Genomic DNA, 27,975 nt, shown 5'->3' with positions numbered 1-27,975 from the left:
CTATTGATCTTCTCCCTGTGTGAGTAAAAGTACATCTTCTTCAACCAACAACATGCCTTTAGGGTCCAGCTGAGATATGGCTTGAACTGCGATTATCGTAGCCTCATCAATTTCAGCTGTTTGAGTGGCATCCTGGTCTTCTTGATATGCAGCTGTCTCTGGCAGAGAAGTGCTGAAAAAATACATTTTTTGTTAGGTGTACATCTTGATACATATATACAGAAAATGAAAAGAAATGCGAGCTGAGATCGTTTCATACCTAGGCTTCTTAGCAGTTTCAGACTCAAAACCTTGCCTTGTTCCATCCTTTCCATCCTTCTCTTCATTTGTCTTTGACAGAGGAGTGCTAAAAGATTCAAGTTTAGAGAAAAGGTATGAGTTTTAGCATACTGGTGTACAACTATCTACACACATAAAAATAAATGACTGTCACATTTAATAAGAGTGATTTTCTACCTTTGCTTTTCAGAAGTTTCAGACGGAACTTCATTGTTTTCAGATTTTCCACCCTCATCATCACCACCTTTGCTACCCTCTTTTTTGTCATTGTCATCACCATGCATATCACCACCTTTTCCACCTTCGTCATCATCACTATGCATATCACCACCTTTGCCACCTTCGTCATCATCATCGTGCATATCACCACCTTTCCCACCACCATCCCCCTCATCCTGCTCCTCATCATCATCATCATGTATATCACCACCTTTGCCACCACCGTCCTCCTCACCCTGTTCCTCATCACCACCTTTTCCACCATCATCCCCCCTCCTCCTCATCCTGCTCCTCATCACCACCTTTTCCACCACCATCCTTCTCCTCCTCCTCCTCGTCACCCTCCTCCCCTTGCTCCTTATCACTGCCATCCACATCACCATCTTTACCACTTATCTTGCCTTTCTCACCATCCTCCTCATCATCAATCTCATCATCATCATTATCATCCACATCATCAACTTCGCCACTTTTCTCACCTTTCTCACCTTCCTCCTCCTCCTCCTGTTCATCATCATCACGTTCATCCTCACTTTTTAATTTTTTGTTAAATGAAATGATTTTTTGCAAGGAGTCAACAAATAAATAAACAAGATCCTTATCATCTTGCACATTCCTTGCATCAGCTTCATAATTTTTTTTGCTTTTTTCTTCAATGAAGCTAACAAGCTTCAAATGTTTAACCTTCAAGTCAGAAAGCTCTTCCAATGCTTCATCTCTTTGCTGTATTGCTTTGTACAACTTTTATTTCAGTGCATCTCTGCTATTTTCTTGCCTATTCTTTCTGTACTCTTTCATTATCTGTTGTTGTTCATCGCTGCAAGCTTTTACCCATCCGGGTTGCATCTGAAAACATGCCAAAGTATAAATATGGATAACAGGTGTACATCTTTTTACACCTGTGTTACAGGTGTATATTGTTGTACATGACAACATTTTGTCACCATTTTGTAAACCTTATCAAGGTGTATATCTAATGTACACATCTAGGAATAAATCACTATCGTAAGAAAGTTATCGAGTTACCTTTTTCATAGCTTCATTAATGTCTTTCTCTATTGTATTGCTGATGTCGCTTATTAACCACCTTAGAAACCTAGGAAAACCTTGTTCATTACTTGGCGCCATGCTATTGTTGTGTTCAACGAACCAATACTGCATTGACAAACAGGTAAAGAGTTAGAAATGTTAGGACCCAACAAATACAGTGAACCAAAGCATGTAAATATGTATAACTTAAAACTGGTGTAAAACAATTGTAGATGGTGGATTTTCAACAAAGGTCAAAACCGTAAAATCATGATACTGCATGTTTCTGACACAGCTTTAGGGATCCATGTGACGATTCGTGTTTTACGAAGTATGATGCATATGTCGCTCGAAAGGCCTTTCCGGAGCGTTCGACACCGGGCATTTCATCATAGACTCTATGTAGAATAACATAATTGGGCGGTTCTCCGTAAGACTGAGAGCTTAACGCCTTCAGGATGCCGGTAACACTCATTGTTCCCTGACTACATAGAGGAATTCGCCTCTACATAGAAGAACAATTGGGAGGTTCTCCGTAAGATTGAGAGCAATAACGTCTTCAGGACGATGATACTCACTGTTCCTGACTATGTAGAGAGACCTGTGTATAGACTCGGGCGGTCCTCCATACATGAAATGTTGAGAGGGAAAAACGTCTTCGAGACATTAGCAACACTCGCTGATTTACTGACTATACGCAAGAGATTAAATTCTAGGTCATATTCACCACTGAATTCCTAGAAGATAATTTATCTTATCTCATTACTCCTATTTCATGATCGAAATGGTAATAGATAAATGTATTACTCCGATTTCATGATCGAACCCACGCCTGATCTCATGAAATGGTAATAGATGTTACTCCGATTTCATGGTCAAATCCACGACTGATCTCATGAAATGGTAATATCACCACTTATTTTATTACTCTGATTTCATGATCGAATCCACGACTGATCTCATGAAATGGTATTAGATATTACTCCGATTTCATGGTCGAATCACCACGGTCCCATGGAATGGTAATATCACCGCTCATTTCATTACTCCAATTTTATGGTCAAATCTGCGATTCCATGAGATGGTGATGAAATTATCATTTTGTTATTTTGAATCCATAGTCCAATCCGCTGCTGATTTTATGGATTGATGATAAATAACTACTCATCTTATTACTCAGCTTCATGAATTATTCTCCACTGAATTTCACAAATCAGTAATAAATACCCAACAACCGGGAATCTGGACCATCACTGAGTAAGCCCCACAAAAATAGAGCAAGTGTACTCGACAATGATGCACGACTGAGCACCCGGATGCACGAACGAGTGTCCAAAAATATGAAATAATGAGGAATCCTTCGCAAAACAGGAGAAAACAATGAATATTAATAAAAATAATAAGAGGCGCCCAAGGCCATGCCCACCAGCCAGCCGGTCGGCCGTGCCCTAGCCATGGTCAGTCCGTGCCTCTCCCATTATTTTCCTTATTTTTTGTTATTTTGTGAACTCACGAAAACTCCTTGGTTTTAGCAACTTTCCTTGTTTTTGCAAAACTCGCGAATTCTCCATAACTTGGTGGATTCACGAAATAATATTATAAAATAAGGAGAGGTGTGCGGGACCGAGCAACCTAACCGGCCGGCCATGCCTAAGCCGTGGTCGGCCCCACACCTCACAATCCTTAGATTTTTATAATTATTATTCCCTAATCTTACGAAACTCCTCCGTTTCAACAAAAACTCGTGGATTCTCCATAACTTCAAGGATTCATGAAAAATAATAAAATAGGGAAAGGTGCACGGGACCGGGCAACCTAGCCGTCCGGTCATGCCCTATCCATGGTCGGTCACACACCTTGCAATTCCTAATCTTGCATAATTATTATTTTCCTCAATTCATGAAACTCCTGGGTTTGAGCAAAATTCATGATTTCTCCATATTTTCTCAAATATTGCTCAAATCACGAAAAACCAAAGCCAACATAGTCGCACGAATGGCTAGCCTATCACAACAATTTTAAATATTAAAACACTTTTATTTTAATATTTTCAAAATATTGATGAATTGGGCATACATGCTCATTCCAAAAAAAATCGAGAATTCGCAGTCAAGATGAAACTCTTCGGAAAATTCACTATATTGCTCGAACGCGCATCAGAAAATAGTGAAACTCTCAGTATGGAAACATGGACACCACGACAACATGCATGCGTCCATGACCGACCAGAATCATTCCTAGGGCTTGCACAAATCCGGTCCCACATGTTTTCATAATCCTGATTGCTCAATTGCTCATATTGGGCCCGAACTCTCTCCAACCAACTGGAGAATCCTTCAAATGACCAACAAATGGTCCCATGACCACCAAGAGCCGGTCCCATGCTCTCTTAGTCGGTCCTCATCTCTCATACCTAGGTTTTGTCAGATGAAACCTGCATTTAATCATCGTTCTTTCACCAACTCTCAAACTGAGAACCCTGGTGCGTGCTCACTCGAGCACTGGGCATCATATGGACCCTCATAATCCTATGTGGTCGGTCCCTCTTCACTCATGACCAATTTTCAGCAATTCACCAATTGTTGAAGGATTGGTCAAAAATTAGGGTTTCGAACAAACGCTCGACGAATCACCATTCTGAGCAAGTTCAAACACAAAATTATGTTGATTCAGCAATCAACATCCAAATTAATAATATTCGGTAATTCACCAATATTTTTGATTAATATTTTATTGGGTCACGACACCAGTAAATAATTCTTTGAATTGAGCAATACTTGCTCAGTTACTCGAATATTGATCCAACCATCAATATTCGGTAATTCATCAGTAGTTTGTCGAATTGAGCAACACTTTCTCAATTGCACGTCAAATTACCAATATTCAATATTTTGTTGAATTGAGCAACACTTGCTCAGTTGCACACCAAAATTATCGAATTCGTCGAATTGAGAAATACTTGCTCAGTTGCTCGGCAAACTCTCGATATTCGGCAATTCGTAGAATTGATCAATACTTGCTCAGTTGCTCGACAAACTCTCGATATTCGACAATTCGTCGAATTGAGAAATACTTGCTCAGTTGCTCGACAAACTCTCAATATTCGGCAATTCGTCGAGTTGAGCAATACTTGCTCAGTCGCTCTAGTCAGTAATTCATTGACATCTCAGAGAACTACATGTTCAATCCATGAATCGTTGAGCATTCACCCCTTATGCTCGATTTAACAAAACTAGACTCACAGTCTAAATCAGTCAACAACTGACCAACTAATACACGTATGCCTTGCTGACTCCACGATTCGTGAAATATCAATCACGTCACAAATAGAGGGATATCACTTAGGGTTTTGGTCTGGCGGTGTACAACACTTGGATTCATCCACAACGAGAAATGTGCGTAAGTCGTGTAAACGATTGAAGGATTTAGCAAAGTAGTGGGTGCACGATCAGTCAAGTCTCCGCACGACATGGAACTGACTTTACCACGATCTCCCATTTTCCCACTCTTTCACTCAAGAAACCGTCACACTTACAGGGATCAGTGGTACATCATTCTTGCAATATAAATAAGTCTAAATCGAGGACAACATGGGGATGGAAGATAATCAATCATCAATTATCATCATTATCCGTCAATAACTCGATAAACTTATTCAATGAACTCAACTTCAGCAGTTCAACAGTATTGTAGAAACCTTCAACGCACCCACAATCCTTGATTATCACTGATCCCACACAACTCTCATCTTCCCTCCTACAGATCAACTCATCTCCCTCTTTGCGACCAAATTAACTCTGGAACGACCATTGTCTTGGTTTAGTCCGGAGTCATATAGATTGATTTCCCGAATATAATCACCCCCTTTGCAGCGGTGCATCTGTGTGAGGTTCAGCAGTTCGCTCGGTTGAGGAGTCTTTACAGCATGCTCGACTCTCCATTTTCCCAAAAACCAGCAAACTGTTTTTCCCCATCCACAGATTGGCGACCACAGTGGGAGACTAATCTCTCGGTTGCAATATCACATTTTCACAAAATGGTTGATCTTAGGTCGGGTTCAGTTATAAAACCTAACGTGAACATCGCTAGCACTAGCAACAACGGTGGTATTCCAGAAACCATTCCTGCTTCCAACAATGGTGGTGACACTACTCCTCCTCGAACCAACGTCGAAAACCATCCTCTCTTCGTCCGGTCTCCCGAGGAAATCCGAGAAAATCCGCCTACCATAGGTGATCTTATGAAGGTGCAAGAGACTCTTGCCAAAAATCAGATTGACATGGCTGCAACACAAAAAGAGCTATGCAATTATCTCAAAACTCTCACTGACAAGATATCAGACAAAACTCAGGAGAAAAGGAAAGACAAGAAACATATCCAAGCACGGATACCGAAGTTATTCCAGTCCCTGATGATGATGAAACCCGCAAAGCTGCATAACATGAACCTGCCAGTTTCATCATCCGTGAAGACCTGGAACGTTTTATGGAGAATCGAGGAAAAGGCCATGCACCGTACGTGCACCGTCACCAACCTCCATATCCCGCTGCTACAAAAAGAATTCCTCTCCCAAAAGGTTACATTTCTCCAACGTTCACACTCTACAACGGAACGGGGAATGCCCGAGAACACGTCTCTCGATTCTTGGAAGCATTAGGAGAGCATGAACACAACCATGTTGTCCGCTTGAAAGATTTTTCAGAATCCCTGACGGGTCGAGCGTATACTTGTGATGTGATTTATAGATAGTGGTAAAAGTGGTTCGATTCTCAGACTTGTGAAGGATATTAATTAGACTTAAATTCTAATATTAAAATAGAAAACTCACTAAAAATTATAGCAAACTCAATCAAAGATGATATCAATACTAAAAGAAACGCTGAGGCTAAGATTCCACTATTTTCCAAGTTCAAAGTGATTAAACCAATACTTATATTTATGCAATTTTCTTGTTTAATTTGAATCTAAAATATTGCAACAAGTAGATTTTCAAAAGTAACAATTGTAAATACCAAGTATGAAGCATCAAAGGTCGTAAAACTAAGCATACTCCATCAAAATAGATCACAATAACTCAAATAAAAATCATATTCAATAATAGTTCAAGGCAAATAATCATATAATTATTGCAAATAAAAAGACAAAATAGAATATACCACTTTTTGTTGGAAAAATAGCTTCCTCTATCGCCTCAGCAATGGGGTTTAGCTCCTCATATTAATCATGATCTCAAAATATGTGTTTGTTGCTCAAAAGATGATTAAAAGAGTGCAAAATAATAACACAGACTGTTTGCAACAGTGTATTGGTGTTGCAAAACAGCTGCTACAATGGAACTGTTACAGAAAAACTGTTGCTTTGTCGCTGATTTTAAGACCCTAGAATACGACTGCCCTGGACAGCTTAATGTTCTTCAGTTGTTAAACAACGACACTGTTCTGCGACTGTTTACCGTGCGTCAATGTTCTTCGCGTTCTTCTTCTTCAGCAGCAGCAGAAACAGAGTTTGGTAAAGCTATGATTTCTTCTTCTTTGGCTCTCCTTAGGTTCCCAAACTCTCGACACCTCTTCTATATGACCCAACACATCTATTTATATCAAAAATACCGATTAAATCTCTCCCAAATCTTCCAAAATCTCTTTCCTTCTCTTCACGGCCAAGTTGCGGCAATTTCTTTTTTTAGAATTTCTATGCGTTTCTGAGCTTTCCTTTTTATTCTAAACTCTTCCTTAGATAGATACAAATCTTTGGGAAGGTTTACAACGCTTTAATCTCTCTAAATTTCCTAAAACAGGTCACACACGTGACTTTCCATATTTTCTGTTGTGAGAAAAATCCGTCGATTGAGCCCAGTTTAATCGATTTAAACACCCATACCAGATTCCTAGACACATAAGGAGTCTATCCTATGAAAATCAGAGGTTTAATCGACCTCAAACTCCTCCAAATCACGATTGCCAAAACTTTTCTTCACTGCACTATTTTCCCGCCAAAAACCTGATTTTTGAAATGTTGAAGATGGTTGCCCCTTATCCAGAGTAGGGGTGCGATTATCAACTGCCTGGAAATAGGATGCCCCTTAGTAATTAGGTTACCCCTTGTCCAAAGTGAGAGTCCGAATAACAGATGTCCTCTGGGTGCTTTTCGACAACTTTTCGAGCCAATTTTTTCCAAAAATGTTTATTGGCCAAAAATACCTACAAATAAATAAAACACCATAATAAATACAAAATTGAGCCCTAACAATATATAGAATCGAGACAAATCGGACACAAAAATGTGTCTATCAAATACCCCCAAACCTATTATTTGCTAGTCCTCGAGCAAAAATAAAATAGAAATAAAATCCTAACTCACTGTCGCAGGCATCGTCGATTGCATTTAGCGTATGCAATAAGCCTTTAAACCCCTAGGTGTCCCTAGTGGCGGAGTGTTGTCTCCGGAGGGCTTACCAGAGGTATACCCACAAAACCTTTATACTCCAGACCCTAGCTATTTACACAGAACCTTGGAAGGCACTAAAGAATCTCCTTGGTTGGCATACTTATTGACTACAGGAAGAAGTACCCTGATGCGAAATTCCAATTGTTGTACACGAGTTTTCACTCAAGCATACTAAAATTCATATGAAGTGACAGAGCTCTACTCAGATAGTCGCACTATGGACATCAATATTCGGAGTCAAAATTAATCACATGGATAGATCAAGAAGATGGATATAGAAAAACATAGATGGTTTTGATGTTTACTAGGTGAACGGTGTTTCTCATATCTGTCTGAAGGCCTCCGCCAAAATGAACCTATCATAATGGACTGAGATACCGGTCTGACTAATATCAACACATTGGCATATACAAGGGTACCAGTGGTCGACTTTATTGAATTTATTCCAGTTTGTATGATGGTCTGGTCTCTTTTTCTTCTTTTTTCTTTTTTTTTTTCTTTTTTTTTTCTTTTTTTTTTGTATCTCAATCACTCTAATTCACCCTAGAATTGGTAACAACTTGAATCGTGAGCCCCACCTAATCACTTAGAGAAACATAGTTTAAAAACAAAACAAAATAAAAACAGAAATGAAAAGGACTCAACGAGATATGGTGAAACTATCATGTTATTTCTAACACTTGAGCTCTGTGCTTTTATGAATAGACTCTTTAGATGTTGCCATCTAGTCAGATTGGTTCCTCAACTCCTACAACCAAAATGCTTCCTTCCACTTAGATTTGTTAGTGTCATCCTTAATAGGGATAAATTTCTAGGCTCTGGAGTTTATTTATTGCAACGAAAAGGTAACAAAAAGTTCTACCCCACCCCCAAACTTAAATCTAACATTGTCCTTAATGTTTCTAATCAAATAACAGCACCAAAAACATAAGTAACATGAGGAAATAGTAAAGAGAGAAGTCGGAAAGATAGTACCTGGGTGAAGTGTAACCAAAAACCTACAAAAATATTATACAACATACAAAATCGCCTCGATGGTCAATCAAGGTAAACAGGGTCCTCCAGAGGGACCTCCTCAACATCACCTGTAGGAGAAGGCTCTAAAAAGGGCTTCAATCGCTGACCGTTAACCTTCGAAGAACTACTACCATCTGGTGTCTCAATCTCAACAACGTCATGAGGAAAAGCAGTACGGACCACAAAAGGACCGGTCCACCGAGAGCGCAACTTCCCGGGGAATAGATGCAAACGAGTGTCATACAGAAGAACTTTTTGACCTGGAGAAAATGACTTTCGTAAAATATTCCTATCATGCACAAGTTTCATTTTTGTTCTTATACTCCTTAGCATTATCGTATGCATCTCTACGAATCTCGTCCAACTCATTGAGCTGGAGATTCCTTTGAGCTCATGCCTTGTCAAGTGAAAATTTTAAGTTCTTAATAGCCCAATAGGCTCGATGCTCTAACTCAACAGGCAGGTGACATGCCTTTCCAAACACTAAACGATAAGGTGACATTCCAATGGGTGTCTTAAACGCAGTACGGTAAGCCCATAATGCATCAGTAAGCCTCGACGACCAGTCTTTCCTATTTGGATTAACTGTTTTCTCTAGAATACGTTTAATTTCCCTATTGGAAACCTCTACCTGACCACTAGTCTGAGGGTGATATGGGGTTTCTACTTTATGGGTAATACCGTATTGTTTCATTAAAAGAGCAAACGTTCTATTACAAAAGTGTGAACCTCCATCACTAATTATAGCTCGCGGCGTACCAAAACGTGTAAGTATATTCTCTTTCAAAAACTGGACTACGACCCTGTGGTCATTCGTTTTACACGGAACCGCCTCAACCCACTTAGAAACATAGTCTACAACGACAAGTATGTAAAGATAACCAAACGAAATAGGAAATGGACCCATAAAATCAATGCCCCACACATCAAAGACCTCAATCACTAAAATAGGGTTCAAAGGCATCATATTTCTACGGGAAATGGTTCCTAACTTCTGGCAACGCTCACAAGAAACACAATGACTATGGGAATCTTTAAACAACGAAGGCCAGTAAAATCCACACTGAAAAATCTTAGCAGCAGTCTTCTTAGCACTAAAATGACCCCCACATGCATGTTCATGACAAAAGGAGATAATACTAGACTGGTCACTCTCAGATACACATCTCCTAATAATCTGTTCCGGACAATAATTAAACAGATAAGGATCGTCCCAAAAGAAATGTTTAACCTCGGCTAAAAACCTAGAACGATCTTGCTTACCCCAATCTTGAGGGGTTCGACCAGTAACAAGATAATTCACTATATTTGCATACCAAGGTGACTGGGAAACAGAGAACAATTGTTCATCAGGAAAGCTATCCCTGTAACAATAGGATCCATCTAATCAATCTAGGTTTGGTATCCTTTTTAGATAAAAGGTATTTCAAAGCAGCATGATCTGTATAGATTATGATCTTAGAACCTAATAGGTAGGACCTAAACTTATCCAAGGAAAACACGATGGATAAAAGTTCCTTCTCGGTAGTTGTGTAGTTCATTTGGGCATCATTCATAGTTTTGCTAGCATAATAAATCACATGAAGTAATTTGTTTTCTCGTTGTCCTAAAACGACGCCTATAGCATAATCTGAAGAAGCACACATAATCTAAAAGGGTAGGTTCCAGTTAGGTGCTTGGACTATCGGGGCAGTAGTGAGTAAAGTTTTAAGCTTCTCAAAAGCCTCTAAACAAGCATCATCAAAGACAAACTTAACATCTTTTGCAAGCAAATTGCAAAGAGGTCTAGAAATCAAGCTAAAATCCTTAATGATACGACGGTAAAAACCTGCATGCCATAAGAATGACCTAATATCTTTTACGGTTTTTGGGACCTGTAAAGTCTTAATAAGGTCAACTTTGGCTTTGTCTACCTCTATACCCTTTGAAGAGACGATGTGCCCTAATACAATTCCTGATTTAACCATGAAATTGCATTTTTCCCAATTAAGCACTAAATTTTTTTCTTTACACCTAGTCAACACTAATGTCAAATGATGCAAGCCCTCATCGAAAGATGAACCAAACACTGAAAATTCATCCATAAAGACCTCTAAGAACCGTTCTACCATATCAGAAAATATGCTCATCATACAACGCTGAAAAGTTGCAGGGGCATTACATAGCCCGAAAGGCATGCGTCTATACGCAAAGTTACCAAAGGGACAGGTAAAAGTGGTTTTCTCTTGGTCTTCTGGGGCAATAACGATCTGATTATAACCGGAGTAGCCATCTAAGAAGCAATAGTGACTATGTCCAGCTAATCGCTCTAGCATTTGGTCGATAAAAGGAAGGGGAAAGTGATCCTTCCCTGTGACCTTGTTCAATTTCTTATAGTCAATACACACACGCCATCCCGTGGTCACTCGGGTTGGGATTAATTCATTATTATCATTCTGGACTACAGTGATACCTGATTTCTTGGGGACAACCTGAACAGGGCTGACCCACTTACTGTCTGAAATTGGGTAAATAATACCCGCATCTAACAACTTAAGCACCTCTTTTCAAACCACCTCTTTCATGTTAGGGTTCAGTCGACGTTGCATCTCCCTAGAAGGTTTAGAGTCTTCCTCTAAATGAATCTGATGCATACAAACAGTAGGACTTATACCCTTAATGTCTGCTATAGTCCACCCTAAAGCTTCCTTATTGTCTTGAAGTACATTAACTAGCCTACTTTCCTGATCACTATCCAAATTGGAAGCTACAATTACAGGTAAAGTCTCAGACGGGCCTAAAAACACATACTTTAGAGTATCGGGTAGTGGTTTAAGGTCCAACTTTGGGGGCTCTTCTAAAGAAGGAATTAGGGTAGTCTCAGAAACTGGTAACGGTTCGAACCTAGCTTTCCATCTATCAGTGTCTAACACAGGGGTAGAATCTAATAGAGCATTCACCTGTTCAACGTCGTCAAAATCTAAACCAAAATGGGATAGACAACTTTCTAATGGGTCTTCAGACAAGATGTTTGGTAATGACTCCTGAACTAAGGCTTGTATCATGTTCACCTCCTCAACACATGTGTCATATAGATCATGAGGTTGATTACTGACATTAAAAATGTTCATCTCCATAGTCATATTACCAAAAGATAAACTCATCACACCATTTCTACAGTTAATGATCGCATTAGACGTAGCTAAAAATGGGCGACCTAAAATCACAAGTATCCGGTTCTTTGGGTCAGGGACAGGTTGGGTATCTAGGATCACGAAATCCACTGGATAAATAAACTTTTCGACCTCAATAAGAACATCCTCGATAACACCTCGAGGGATTTTAATAGACCTATCGGCTAACTGCAGTGTCATCTGAGTAGGTTTCATTTCACCAAGTCCTAGTTGTAAGTATACATGGAATGGCAGTAAGTTCACACTGGCTCCTAAGTCAAGTAAAGCTTTTTCTACCCGGAAGCTACCTATTGTGCAAGCAATGGTAGGAGAACCTGGGTCTTTGTACTTTGGAGTTGTGGTGTTCTGAATGATTGAACTTACGTGACTAGCTAAAAAGGCTTTCTTATGGAGCTAAGTTTTCGCTTTCGCGTACACATATCCTTAAGGAACTTGGCATAAGCAGGAATTTTCCTAATTGCATCTAATAAGGGAAGGTTTATGGTAACTTGCTTAAAAATCTCCACTATGTCATTAAAGTTCGATTCCTTCTTTGTTGGAACTAATAGCTGAGAAAATGGGGCTCTAGGCCTAAAATCAAACCTTTCAGGAACCGAATTCACATCATCAGAAACTTTATCAGTCTCTTCAGCTACTGGTCCTGAGAGGTGAGATCCTGAGGGGTGAACTACAATATGTTCACTATCGGGCATGGTTACCTTATTTTCTACAACTCTACCACTTCTAAGGGTTCTAACAGCATTCAATTGATTCGATGGTTTTGCACCTAATTCATGAACTCCTCTAGGGTTGGGTTGTGTTTGACTAGGAAACTTACCTTTTTCTCTTAAAGAATCACTTATCATACCAACCTGGGTTTTTAACTCGGAAATAGCCTGACTATTTTCTTGTCCTATCCTGTTACTAGCTTGTAGACTCTGTTCTACGGATAACTGGAATTTTACAGTTTGCTGAGTTAACAAGGCGAGAGATTCCTCTAAAATTAGGATTTTCTTATCTGACTGATTCTGAAACTGAGCTAGTCTTGAAGTATTCTTAGTATAGCCAACCTGGGGGAGCATTACAATTACTAAACTGACCTTGACTTTGGCCCTTAGACCATGAAAGGTTCGGATGGTTTCTCCAACCAGGATTATAGGTTTCTGAATATGGGTCACTCTTTTGACGGTTATCAAATCTAATGTTATTATAAAGAGCACTGGCTTGCTCTTCAATATTCTGGCCTTCCCAAAAAGGCTCCACTCTACCACTAGTCTGGCCCACTTCTAAGGCTTCTAACCTTTTTGCTATAGCAGCAATTTTGGCATTTGATTCATAGCTTCCTTCTACCCTATTAACGTTTCCTCTACTTAAAAGAATTATTTTCTGGGGTGCCCTACTATTTTCCCATTGCTGGGTTTTTTCGGCGATTTCATTAAAAAATTTCATTGTCGCATCAACAATTTGGTTTTCAAATCCACCAGTGCATAGAGACTCAACCATGGTCGTTGTGGAATAATCTAAACCCTCATAAAGGATCTGAACTAGACTAACCTTTTCTAAACCATGATGAGGACACTAGGATAATAAATCATTGAACCTTTCCAAATACCTATATAAATATTCTCCCTCTTGTTGTGAAAATGTGCATATTTGCGTCCTAATAGACGATGTTTTGTGCCTAGGGAAAAACTTATTGAAAAAGGCAGATATAAGTTGTTCATATGTCTCAATTGACTCGGAGTCCAAACTATACAGCCACGACTTGGCCTTATCTTTCAGGGAAAATGGAAATAACCTAAGTTTCAAAGCATCATCATCTAAGCCTCTAATTCTTAGAGTACTACAAATTTCCTCAAAATCCCTAACATGGTAATAAGGGTTTTCATTTTCTTTCCCTAAAAAGATTGGGAGCATCTGTAAGGTCCCATGTTTCAGTTCATAGGGTGCCTCCGTTTCAGCTAACATAATACATGAAGGATGGGTAGTCCTAGTTGGATTAAACAAAGCTTTCAAAGTTGTCATTTCTGGCACTATCGGAGCAACATGGATTCTCTCCTCAGTCAAAGAACGTTCAAAAACAGACTCTTCAAAAGACGGACTTTCTAGATTAAGGTAATCGAGACGCTTCGAACTACTAGGTTTCTCTTTAACAAATCTACCTAGTGCGTCTCTTTTACGTTCAGGCATACAATATAATTTTCTAAATTGGAAGGGTAAGCAAACAAAGATCAAGGCCGACTCAACCAAATCAAACCTATTGATTTCTAGCAAACAAAAAGTATGATGGCTCCACTTAGATTGTTTCTAGACCAGCTTCTAATCCTTCGAATGGGAATTCGTTACAATTTAAGCAAACCCCTCTGGAATCAATCCGAGTTAACGTAAGTTGAATAGAGGCGAGGGAAGCTCGGTGGATCTTTGATACCCAAGGCCTCACCGGTATTACAAGGCGGCGCAGTCACGCATTCAACTTACCGAAACCGTCAAGAACTTCGAAGTATGATTAAAAGAGTAACCAATATTTTTCGAATGACTTTCCTGTTAAGCTCGTTACCCTATCGGTCTCGTTCTAGTCAAAATTTTAGGCTTTGGTTCGCGTAGGTTACGTGTTCCTAAAGCGGGCAAGAAGAGAACGGTGATGAAATCTGAACCCTTATCTTGTATGGCCATGCCTTACCCTTTACTAGAAAAATAAATGTCCGTATTCAGTCCTCAACATATATGAATACGAAGGAGTCCAGTAACTCGCTGACAGGGGATTCGCGAGTGTTTAGAATCTTACCTCCCGTTCCAGACGGGGGATGAATCGGTTGTAGTCGACTCGGGCCACTGACTCCGATGTCTAGTGTACGAACCCAAGGTGCAGAGACAATATCGTAATTGTCCTCCTTCTTTGCAAACATTTTATATTTAAAGTACCCTTCCGTACGGTAAAAAAAATGTCCCAAAGTCCAAAAGTCCAAAAAAATAAAGAAAAATTACAAAAATAATAAACCCTAATACAGTTTTTTTTTTTAGAATAAAATAAACAAACCCTAAACTAAAATTGTCTAAAATAAAATTGTCTTCTTTTCTGTTCTTTTTGCTTTAATCTTTAGCTCCAAGTCTTTATGAAATCACCAAACTCCTTGGCTCAATTTTCTTTATGATCCAGAACCTGTAAACACAAGATAAATACCCAAAAACATAAAAAAGGACAAAAATAATAAAAATAAAATAAATCTAAAACCCTAAAACCAAGTCCGCGTCGGCGGCGCCAAAAATTGATGTGATTTGTAGATAGTGGTAAAAGTGGTTCGATTCTCAGACTTGTGAAGGATATTAATTAGACTTAAATTCTAATATTAAAATGGAAAACTCACTAAAAATTATAGAAAACTCAATCAAAGATGATATCAATACTAAAAGAAACACTGAGGCTAAGATTCCACTATTTTCCAAGTTCAAAGTGATTAAACCAATACTTATATTTATGCAATTTTCTTGTTTAATTTGATTCTAAAATATTGCAACAAGTAGATTTTCAAAAGTAATAATTGTAAATACCAAGTATGAAGAATCAAAAGTCTTAAAACTAAGCATACTCCATCAAAATAGATCACAATCACTCAAATAAAAATCATATTCAATAATAGTTCAAGGCAAATAATCATATAATTATTGCAAATAAAAAGACAAAATAGAATATACCACTTTTTGTTGGAAAAATAGCTTCCTCTATCTCCTCAGCAATGGGGTTTAGCTCCTCATATTAATCATGATCTCAAAATATGTGTTTGTTGCTCAAAAGATGATTAAAAGAGTGAAAAGTAATAACACAGACTGTTTGCAACAGTGTATTGGTGTTGCAAAACAGCTGCTACAATGGAACTGTTACAGAAAAACTGTTGCTTTGTCGCTAATTTTAAGACCCTAGAATACGACTGCCCTGCACAGCTTAATGTTCTTCAGTTGTTAAACAACGACACTGTTCTGCGACTGTTTACTGTGCGTCAATGTTCTTCGCGTTCTTCTTCTTCAGCAGCAGCAGAAACAGAGTTTGGTAAAGCTCTGATTTCTTCTTCTGTGGCTCTCCTTAGGTTCCCAAACTCTCGACACCTCTTCTATATGACCCAAGACATCTATTTATATCAAAAATACCGATTAAATCTCTCCCAAACCTTCCAAAATCTCTTTCCTTCTCTTCACGGCCAAGTTGCGGCAATTTCTTCTTTTAGAATTTCTACGCGTTTCTGAGCTTTCCTTTTTATTCGAAACTCTTTCTTAGATAGATACAAATCTTTGGGAAGGTTTACAACGCTTTAATCTCTCTAAAATTCCCTAAAACAGGTCACACACGTGACTTTTCATATTTTCTGTTGTGAGAAAAATCCGTCGATTGAGCCCAGTCTAATCGATTTAAACACCCATATCAGATTCCTAGACCCATAAGGAGTCTATCCTATGAAAATCAGAGGTTTAATCGACCTAAAACTCCTCCAAATCACGATTGCCAAAACTGTTCTTCACTGCACTATTTTCCCGCCAAAAACCTGATTTTTGAAATGTTGAAGATGGTTGCCCCTTACCCAGAGTAGGGGTGCGATTAACAACTGCCTGGAAATGGGATGCCCCTTAGTAATTAGGTTACCCCTTATCCAAAGTGAGAGTCCAAATAGAAAATATCCTCCGGGTGCTTTCTGACAACTTTTGTAGCCAGTTTTTTCCAAAAATGTTTATTGGCCAAAAATACCTACAAATAAATAAAATACCATAATAAGTACAAAAATGAGCGTTAACAATTCCTCCAAAACGTGTGCACACTTGCACTCAGTATTTGAAAATTCAGCAATTTATCAAAGTTGCTAATTTAAGAAAAATCTCTATCAAATCTAAAATCCAAAAGAAAATCCTCAGTCACTCAAAACCTGTCGAAAAATCAAAACCCATATAAAACCTCACATCTCTCGGAAGTTCAATGTTCATGAGATTATGGAAAGGAAATTAAAGGAAGCCATCGAAGTATGATTTCTGCTTCTCAGCATTCTCCGAGACTTGCAAAGCCGCTCTCTCCAACTCCAGCCTTTTGGTCAGCTCAGCAATCTTGGTCATTTTCTCCATCACAACATTCCTAGTAAAAGGGATGTTCTTCACTACTGCATCCTAGATAATGTTGATCTTCTGACGAAGCCACTTCAAGTTAAATCCAAGACTCTCAGAATTCTCCAAGTTGTACTCCCAATCAAAGAGTACATCTCAAGTAACAGTACTTCTGGCCCTGGTTCGTATGTCATCTATAACATGAAATATGTTTCCCAATTGCATTTTCAAGAAGTAGCTACGATCAGGATCCCTGGCAACAACAATATGACCATACATTTTCCATAACTTCTCATACATGTTGGCATACCCAGTAGGAACGCTGAATCCACCAACATACACATGATACGGGAGTTGAGCACCAAATGGAGGCTCACAAACAATCCCTGCATTGGTATATTCGTGTATTACTACACGATTCTCAACTACTGGAGCATCCTCCATTGTCATTACATCATCTTCTTCTGGGACAGTCTCTTCTGTTCTTTGCTCGGTTTCAATAGCAACTGGAGTCTCATTTTCCTATACGGCTTCAACAATGATATTCTCATAACCTGTAGGTGGAGATTTGGTGATGTTACTGCTTTGATTCACCACATTGCTCGAATCTTCAACATTGGTTCCGTTATTTTGAACTTCGGTATTTGGTACCTAATACGAAGATTACATGAGATTAGAGCAGGAAAATCAAAGGAGACCATAAAATTAAGAATTAAAGTAAACTAACATCATCTAAGTTCCTTATTTTGCACCCAAAACATGAGCAAATGGTGTAGAATCCATGAAACGCGTTTTCAAACAACCTCATCTGAAGAGATTCTACACTGCCCTGTATTAAACGACGAACTAGGATCAATTGGTAACGAATTTTAGGTTGGGTCATATACCATTCTCTTTGTATGGAAGTCCTCTACAACACGTCAAAATTTCATAACGATCGGATAAACAAGCAAGGAAATGTGGCAAAAACATTGGACAACATGCAATCTGGAAAAGTTCCGAAAATCTCCTGGAAGTTTACGGTTTCGCCTTTTTCAGGCCCTAAACATGCTCAAAAATCAAAAAGCTTCTCTGTTAAAGATTGTAAATTTCCTGGGCTTGAAGATACATATGCAGACATCGAAAATCCGACTCCAAACGAGGATTCTACGGTGTTTTTACTAAAAGCTGAAGTCTGAAATTTCCTGGTGGCGTATTTCGGAAAAATTACTCGTATACTCGCATGGACTTTCACTTATTCATTCATAAATCAGAAATATCATATATCTATGAAGAGTTCACAAGAGGTATACTTACTAGGGGAGTCTTTAAACCATTTGAAGGCTCAGCGGTGTTGGAATCTCCGTTATCTTCATTCGGTTCGAGATTTCGGGAACTCTCCATATATCCATGACTCAAAGAAGAGTGTGCTTCATCAACATGCTGCTCATCTACAATGATTTCCTCCTGGATACATCATCAACGATCATCATTAATTCATCCAGAGGCGTGTTACAATGATTAGCTTGAGGAGGGAATACTTACGTCAACTTCCTCGTCAGTGTTGTATCCCTGAATTATTCGACCAGGAGCAAAACGAAGACCATCAATAACAGATGGAGCAAAATTTTGAAAAGAACTAACAATATTCTTTTATGATCCTGATCACAGGGACGAGAAAGTCACAACAATGAAGAAAAGTATTAACAACTCACCAAAGAAGCGGCAGGAGACTGTATATCGTTCGAGATCATCCTATGATATGTCTTTCTCCTGCCTTCTCCTCCTTGAGGAATTTCTCGAAGGTTGGGAGAGTTTACATCAACTCGAAATCTCACAACACAGACGTCCTACCATGGAGTCCACAATACAATTAAGAAGCGTGATTGGCGTACTTTGGCTAAAATCATGAAAAAGGTACTCACATGTGTCGCATTTGGAGACGTCTTCCTTTTGTCTCCACTGGAAAGATATCTCAGCCTGGGTCGATCAGAGATCATGTCATAGGAAGGGAACTCTCGAACTGGGGACTTAACATCCACTGCAAACTCATACACACGCTCAAGTTGCTGATGCCAGAAGTCTATGTAACCCGGAGTCACGAAATTAGCACGATCAGAGTATGGGAATAAATACTCACTTCCCTCCACATGAGTGCAATCCAGATTAGTCTTCAAATACTCAATTGATGGTTTGTTCATTCGGTGACCCGGAATACACTGATCATCACCCATCTGTCGAGCCGCTCTATCAATATTGTATTCTTTTACCCGGAATTCTCCATTCATTACTGATATCAAGAAACCAGGAGTACAACTCAAGACAAAAGATCTCTCTCCTTCACTCAGACCAGCATCAGTACTCAACGTGATATTCTCGTCAGTAGTATTGAAAGTGATCAACTGTGAGAAAAGAGAAGGAACCGACACCCAGGGGAGAAATTTGAACTCGGACTCAATGTCCAAAATTTCAGTAATGCATATCTTGTATTGTGGTTTCTTTATAGACCAGCGCATAATCCTGGCGTTATTCTTCTCAAGGAAGGAGTGACGAGTGTCGACCTTGGGGCCTTGCAAAATGCTGCGGGGAATTGGGGCGTAACTCTCGAGATGCTCCCACATCAAGGCTTGGAGGAACATGGTATTGTAATATGTCCCGACTTTCATGAAGCCATCAGAAATACTGGAGTCTATAACTAGAGAGTCTAAATTGGCGAACAACGAACCCAAGAATAGACTGCCAATGAGAGTTTTCTCACCTTTTGCCATCTTTATGGCAAAGCGAATCACAAACGACTTCAGCAAGTGTCCACAATCTTCAAAGATATCCCTGGAAATCCACAGGCATAAGAAAGCAGCAATTGTTAAAGCGCCATCAACCGGTTCTTCAGGAATTCTATCTCTCGTCCACCACTGTGATAAGCATTGAGAATAGCAGGATGCGGGTGACTCATTGAATTCGTGCATCTTGGCCTATAATATGTTAGATATCTTCTTCTCCTCTGACGAAAGATCTTCATGGAAATTACCAGTAATTGGAAGGTGCAACAAAGCAACTACATCTTCTAAAGTAATGGTGAATTCTCCCCATCTGCATATAAACGTGTGAGTAGGAACACACCAACGGGCGAGCAAGGCTACCATACCTGGTATATCATGGTTGATGATTAAATCTCCAGCAGCTTGAATGGATCGTGTTACCTGGGCACTATCCAATATGGTCCTAACACGGCTATGACCCATCATGTGTCTTGCCCATCCAGAGAAATGCATCAGGGCTTTCGTGAAAGCTTGAACTCCACATGAGAAGCCGAAAAGTGTTTTCCTTGCAAAAAAAAAAACGGATTACTGCTTGAGGAGATTCCAATTTATGCTGAGTAGTGCTCCTGCGATTTATTAACAACCTAAACGATGAGCCTAAGGGACGCTTTTCAGGTCTATATAGATACGTAAAGAACTTATCCTCAGCAGTTGGAATGTTCTTAGTCTTGGGACTTCCCTCTTTCTCCTTGGAAATCTCAGAATCATCATTTCTGGAGGAACCATCACCTCTGGAAGAGGCGTCCGTGGAAACATCCTCTCTCGAAGAAGCATCATCTTCGACTCATCGACTCATCCTCTCACGTGTACATACACTATAAAATCACTAAACTCACACATACACTACGAATTCATCGACTCATGAATTATTTGCTTCCAACAATTTTTATAAATCAAAACTTGATTTATATTCAATAAAAGTGAATAGGTCACGTACCTTAAAAAAAATTGTGAGTTAATAACTCAGGTAAATATATAAAAAAAACTTTTTGCTCAATCGAGCATCCGTCCATGAAACGAGAGTCTTTTCTATTTTTGCAAAGTCTACATATTTCAAACAAAATTTCGAAAGTTCTCAAACAAATTTTCATCATGAACTCCAGGTCTTTTCAAAATTCCTTTAACCCTAAGGATCGTTATTTATTACTTTTACGAACAAACCTACGTTCCTAAAAGTATTTGCAAAGCTCATGCTTCGAAAAACAAACTTGGGTTTTCATGAAACCTAATAAACAAAACTTTTAATACTGCAACTAGACCATGTCTATTCAAAAGTTTATGAATATCTTTCATGTTAGGGATTTTGCTCGTTCCTTCGACTAACGAACAAATGGGCATATACATACGATTTCTAAAAATCCTTCATAAATCCTAAGCATGCATGCAACCATGGGGTTTTTGGTTTTGTGAACAACTCATCAATCATAAAACCTACAGAAAAAAAAAAAATCGGACTTACCTGGTCGGCGCCGGTCGGAGCTTGGACGGACGGCAAACGGCGATGATCGGCGGCGACTAAAATCTGGCAGAATTTTTTTTCTTCCCCGCTGCAACTCGCGTGAGAATGGTGAAGAGGGGGAGGTTCTTGGTCGACCAAAATAAAGAATTTTAGGTCTTCTCCCCTTTTATATCAAATTTATTTCCAAAACCTAATAAAAACATGGGTTTCCTTTTTTGGGCTTGGACCCATATGTCCTAAACCGACCATGACTAGGCTTCTCAACACTCAAATCAGCAGTGCCTCATCTCTCCACGCTCACGGGATGACACTCTATCTTACTATCAGGGTTCTCATCTGTGCATTTGCTCGTACATGACATCATTGGGGTAAATCGAGGATTCTGAAACTACCTTTGTAGACTGAGTTCAACCACTGATCTCGTTGACTGAAAATCACCATTTAATGCTTACTGCGGAACATGACTGTTCCTCATTAAGCAGGAGACTTAATGTAGATGGTGGATTTTCAACAAAGGTCAAAATCATAAAATCATGATACTGCATGTTTCTGACACGGCTTCAGGGATCCATGTGACGATTCGTGTTTTACGAAGTATGATGCATATGTCGCTCGAAAGGCCTCTCCGGAGCGTTCGACACCGGGCATTTCATCATAGACTCTATGTAAAATAACGTAATTGGGCGGTTCTCCGTAAGATTGAGAGCTTAACGCCTTCAGGATGCCGGTGAAACTCATTGTTCCCTGACTACATAGAGGATTTTGCCTCTACATAGAAGAACAATTGGGCGGTTCTCCGTAATATTAAGAGCAATAACGTCTTCAGAACGATGATACTCACTATTCCTGACTATGTAGAGAGACCCGTGCATAGACTCAGGCGGTCCTCCATACATGAAATGTTGAGAGGGAAAAACGTCTTCGGGACATTTGCAACATTCGCTGATTTACTGACTATACGCAAGAGATTAAATTCTAGATCATATTCACCACTGAATTCCTAGAATATAATCTATCTTATCTCATTACTCCTATTTCATGATCGAAATGGTAATAGATAAATGTATTACTCCTATTTCATGATCAAATCCACGCCTGATCTCATGAAATGGTAATAGATATTACTCCGATTTCATGGTCGAATCCACGACTGATCTCATGAAATGGTAATATCACCACTTATTTTATTACTCCGATTTCATGATCGAATCCACGGCTGATCTCATGAAATGGTAATAGATATTACTCCGATTTCATGGTCGAATCCACGGCTGATCTCATGAAATGGTAATATCACCACTTATTTTATTACTCCGATTTCATGATCGAATCCATGGTTGATCTCATGAAATGGTAATAGATATTACTCCGATTTCATGGTCGAATCACCACGGTCCCATGGAATGGTAATATCACCGCTTATTTCATTACTCCGGTTTTATGGTCAAATCTGCGATTCCATGAGATGGTGATGAAATTATCATTTTATTATTCTGAATCCATAGTCCAATCCGCTGTTGATTTTATGGATTGATAATAAATAACTACTCATCTTATTACTCAGCTTCATGAATTATTCTCCACTGAATTTCACAAATCAGTAATAAATACCCAACAACTGGGAATCTGGACCATCACTGAGTAAGCCCCACAAAAATGGAGCAAGTGTACTCGACAATGATGCACGACTGAGCACCCGGATGCACGAACGAGTGTCCAAAAATATGAATTAATGAGGAATCCTTCGCAAAACAGGAGAAAACAATGAATATTAATAAAATAATTAGAGGCGCCCAAGACCGGGCCCACCGGCCATCCGTGCCCTAGCCATGGTCGGCCCATGCCTCTCCCATTATTTTTCTTATTTTTTGTTATTTCGTGAACTCACGAAAACTCCTTGGTTTTAGCAACTTTCCTTGTTTTTGCAAAACTCGCGAATTCTCCATAACTTGGTGGATTCACTAAATAATATTATAAAATAAGGAGAGGTGTGCGGGACCGGGCAACCTAACCGGCCGGCCATGCCTAAGCCGTGGCCGGTACCACACCTCACAATCCTTAGCTTTTTATAATTATTATTCCCTAATCTCACGAAACTCCTCAGTTTCAACAAAAACTCGTGGATTCTCCATAACTTCAAGGATTCATGAAAAATAATAAAATAGGGAAAGGTGCACGGGACCGGGCAACCCAGTCGGTCGGCCATGCCCTATCCATGGTCGGTCCCACACCTTGCAATCCCTAATCTTGCATAATTATTATTTTCCTCAATTCATGAAACTCCTGGGTTTGAGAAAAATTCATGATTTCTCCATATTTTCTCAAATATTGCTCAAATCACGAAAAACCAAAAGCCAACATAGTTGCACGACTGGCTAGACTCTCATGGTAATTTTAAATATTAAAACACTTTTATTTTAATATTTTCAAAATATTGATGAATTGAGCATACATGCTCATTCCAACAAAAATCGAGAATCCTCAGTCAAGATGAAACTCTTCTGAAAATTCACTATGTTGCTCGAACGCGTATCAGAAAATACTGAAACTCTCAGTATAGAAACATGGACACCACGGCAACGTGCATGCCTCCATGACCGACCAGAGTCATTCCTAGGGCTTGCACAAAGCCGGTCCCACATGTTTTCATAATTCTGACCTAATTTGCTCAATTGCTCAAACTGGGCCCGAACTCTCTCCAACCAACTGGAGAATCCTTCAAATGACCAACAACTGGTCCCGTGACCACAAGAGTAGGTCCCATGCTCTCTTGGTCGGTCCTCATCTCTCATACCTATGTTTTGTCACCTAATGCTGAATCCAGCAATATTTCAATAAATGATGAAACCTGCATTTAATCATCATTCTTTCACCAACTCTCAAACTGAGAACCCTGGTTCGTGCTCACTCATGACCAATTTTCAGCAATTCACCAGTTGTTGAAGGATTGGTCAACAATTAGGGTTTCGAACAAACGCTCGAAGAATCACCATTCTGAGCAAGTTCAAACACAAAATTATGTTGATTCAGCAATCAACATCCAAATTAATAATATTCGGTAATTCACCAATATTTTTGATTAATATTTTATTGGGTCACGACACCAGTAAATAATTTTTTGAATTGAGCAATACTTGCTCAGTTGCTCGAATATTGATCCAACCATCAATATTCGGTAATTCATCAGTAGTTTTTCGAATTGAGCAACACTTGCTCAATTGCACGTCAAATTACCAATATTCAGTATTTTGGTGAATTGAGCAACACTTGCTCAGTTGCACACCAAAATTATCTAATTCGTCGAATTGAGCAATACTTGCTCAGTTGCTCGACAAACTCTCGATATTCGTCACTTGCTCGACAAACTCTCGATATTCGGCAATTCGTCGAATTGAGCAATACTTGCTCAGTTGCTCGACAAACTCTCAATATTCGGCAATTCGTCGAGTTGAGAAATACTTGCTCAGTCGCTCTAGTCAGTAATTCATTGACATCTCAGAGAACTACATGTTCAATCCATGAATCGCTGAGCATTCACCACTTATGCTCGATTCAACAAAACTAGACTCACAATCTAAATCAGTCAAAAACTGACCAACTAATACACGCCTGCCTTGCAGACTCCACGATTCGTGAAATATCAATCACATCACAAATGGGGGGATATCACTTAGGGTTTTGGTCTAGCGGTCTACAACACGTGGATTCATCCACAACGAGAAATGTGCGTAAGTCGTGTAAACGGTTGAAGGAGTTAGCAAAGTAGTGGGTGCATGATCATTCAAGTCTCCGCACGACATGGAACTGACTTTACCACGATCTCCCACTTTCCCACTCTTTCACTCAAGAAACCGTCACACTTACAGGGATCAGTGGTACATCATTCTTGCAATATAAATAAGTCTAAATCGAGGACAACATGGGGATAGAAGATCATCAATCATCGATTATCATCATTATCCGTCAACAAATCGATAAACTTATTCACTGAACTCAACTTCAGCAGCTCAGCAATATTGCAGAAACCTTCAACTCACCCACAATCCTTGATTATCACTGATCCCACACAACTCTCAGCTTTCATCCTACAGATCAACCCATATCCCTCTGTGCGACCGAATAGACTCTGGAACGGCCAACTCTCAGCAAACCGTGTTTCCCCATCCACAACAATGTACACATGTAAACTCACCAACAGGTATACCATACAACCATTAACTTTAAGTGGTGAGGCAATATGTTTCCTAATGCTATCCATTAGATATCGATGTATATGAACTGGCCAGTTGGTTTTTTTCATTCTATCCAGTGATTCAAAGTAGGGAGCAAATTGACTCTTGGTAATCCCGCTTCCATTTGTTGTGGTAAAAAAACCAGTGATGCACAGGTACATCCCAAACAACATTACCAAGTTCTCAGCATTTCTCTCAATCTCCATATCCAACGATGGTTTTAACTTCATTATACGCAAGATTTAATTTTGCACATCTAGTTTCCCCAACCTAGATTGATCCTTCAGTTTCATTCGGTTTATTAGTGAACTGTATCTCTGCTCAGCTCTAGTTTTGGTACATTCTTCTGCCACAGGTTCTGATGCCACCATTTCTAATTCAAAAATTAAGAACAAATCTCCTGGCATACTTTCTACTTCCACAAACTTTTTCTCCTCGGTAGTACTGAAAACAAAGACAGTTCTCCCTGAATTATCATGGAGGAACTGGTTCACAATCTTAAAGATTGATTCTGGACTCTTGAACCACGCATCTCTCTTCTTCTCCTTTTTCTTTTCTGAGTTTTCCTCCTCTTTCTTTTCAGCTTTCTTGTGAAAAAAAAATCTAATACAGGCCGAAAAGGGTTCTCCTTTTGCTTCTCTAACTGAAATTCTGTGAACCAGACTTTTTTACGATCCTTTTTCCTTACTTCTCCATCCTCCTCAAGGTACGTGTTCACGAGCTCGTTGATTGCATGAAAACCTGATCTATAAGGTTTGTTTGTATCTACGAAAATAGACAAATGGGAATAAGAAAAGAGAAGCATAACACATGATACTCATACAAAAATTCCGGTGTACAAACCAGTACACTGGTACATAAATATAACAAGAGCAACAATAATTCCCATACAACAGGACATATATCACTATAACACCATGATGGTGTAAAAACTTGTACGCTCCTACAGAAAAATCTTTAAAACAAGCACAACATGCCTTGAATCACTGCAATACAATGCTTGTGTACAAATCTGTACACACAACTGAAATGAAACAACTCCATAACACATATAACATGTCATTAACCATAAAACCACTCACATAACATGACATGTTGGTGTACTAGTATTTGCACACCAGCAATAAAACTCATGAAAATTGCTCAAAAACAGACATAACTTGACATGAATCACTGCAACAACATGTTGGTGTACTTGTATTTACTCACCAGCAACAATTCCCATAAAAATTGCTCAAAAACAGACATATCTGGACATGAATCACTGCAACTACATGTTGGTGTACTAGTATTTACACACCAGCAACAAAACTCATGAAAGTTTCTCAAAAACAGACATAATTGGACATGCATCACTGCAACAACATGTTGGTGTACTAGTATGTACACACCAACAACAAATCCTATAAAAATTTCTAAAAAACAAATATAAATGGACATGAATCACTGCAACAACCTATGGGTGTACAAATCTGTACACACCAACAACAAATCCTATAAAAATTTCTAAAAAACAGATATAAATGGACATGAATCACTGCAACAATCTAGGTGTGCAGATATGTACACATATACAACAAATCCCATTAAAATTTCTAAAAAACAGATATAAATGGACATGAACCACTGCAACAGCTTGGTGGTGTACAGATCTGTACACCCCTACAAGAAATCCCATTAAAATTTCTAAAAAACAGACATAACTGGACTTGAATTGTTACCTTTTCTTTGTTTTAACACATGTTAAAGGCTTTGATTTCTTCTTAGCTGGTGATGTTTTTGAAGTTTCTGATACTGAAATTGATGTTGAAGGCTTTGATTTCTTCTTAGCTGGTGATGTTTTTGAAGTTTCTGGTACTGAAATTGATGTTGAATCTTCTAATCCTCTGTTAGATCTCGTCTTTGGTCCTGTTGATTTTCGAATTTCTTCTGCTGCAACTGATGGAGTTGGGGATGAAATTGGTGTTGAATCTTTTAATGTTGACTTTGATTTCGTTGTTGGTGATGTTGATTTTTGAATTTCTTCTACTGCAACTGATGGATTTTCTTCTTCAGTTGATGCTGAATCTTTAACTGTTGGTGCGTTCTTCTTTGAAACTACTTTATTTCCTTTCACCATGATGTTACTGATACTTCAACCATCTAGGTGTTTTGATGAGTAAGATTTTAGGGTTTTAGTCTGTAAATTTTCTAGGGTTTGTCTGCAAAATTTCTTCTGAATTTTTTTTTGATTTTTTTCTTCTGAAGTTTCTGATAAAGCAAAA

The 27,975-nt window shown here is 39.0% G+C and overlaps 1 protein-coding gene and 1 pseudogene across 1 annotated transcript; one reads left to right on the top strand and one right to left on the bottom strand.

Annotated features, from left to right (window-relative positions):
- On the bottom strand, positions 1-27,830 carry LOC113352391 (midasin-like). The gene is made up of 7 exons (XM_026596215.1): positions 27,570-27,830; positions 1,525-1,653; positions 1,330-1,344; positions 801-1,221; positions 457-751; positions 260-346; positions 1-172 (listed from the first exon to the last, which is right to left on the bottom strand). Exons 1-7 carry the CDS (start codon positions 27,828-27,830, stop codon positions 1-3), a joined length of 1,380 nt encoding a protein of 459 aa, XP_026452000.1.
- LOC113354766 lies at positions 13,702-13,801 on the top strand (annotated as a pseudogene).
- Positions 27,831-27,975: the final 145 nt, after the last annotated feature.

Source organism: Papaver somniferum, chromosome 2 (genome assembly GCF_003573695.1).
Source record: "Papaver somniferum cultivar HN1 chromosome 2, ASM357369v1, whole genome shotgun sequence".
NCBI classification, from domain to species: Eukaryota; Viridiplantae; Streptophyta; class Magnoliopsida; order Ranunculales; family Papaveraceae; genus Papaver; species Papaver somniferum.
This window is presented reverse-complemented; position numbering and strand designations above follow the sequence as displayed.

Excerpts from the sequence above, each read along its gene's own strand:
- LOC113352391 (XM_026596215.1), bottom strand. The coding sequence starts at position 27,830 with ATGGTGAAAGGAAATAAAGTAGTTTCAAAGAAGAACGCACCAACAGTT. Across the intron at positions 752-800 it reads GAAGGATGGTGGTGGAAAAG|GTGGTGATGAGGAACAGGGT; the intron begins GTGGTGATGAGG and ends ATGGTGGAAAAG. Across the intron at positions 173-259 it reads GAAACTGCTAAGAAGCCTAG|CACTTCTCTGCCAGAGACAG; the intron begins GTATGAAACGAT and ends GTATTTTTTCAG.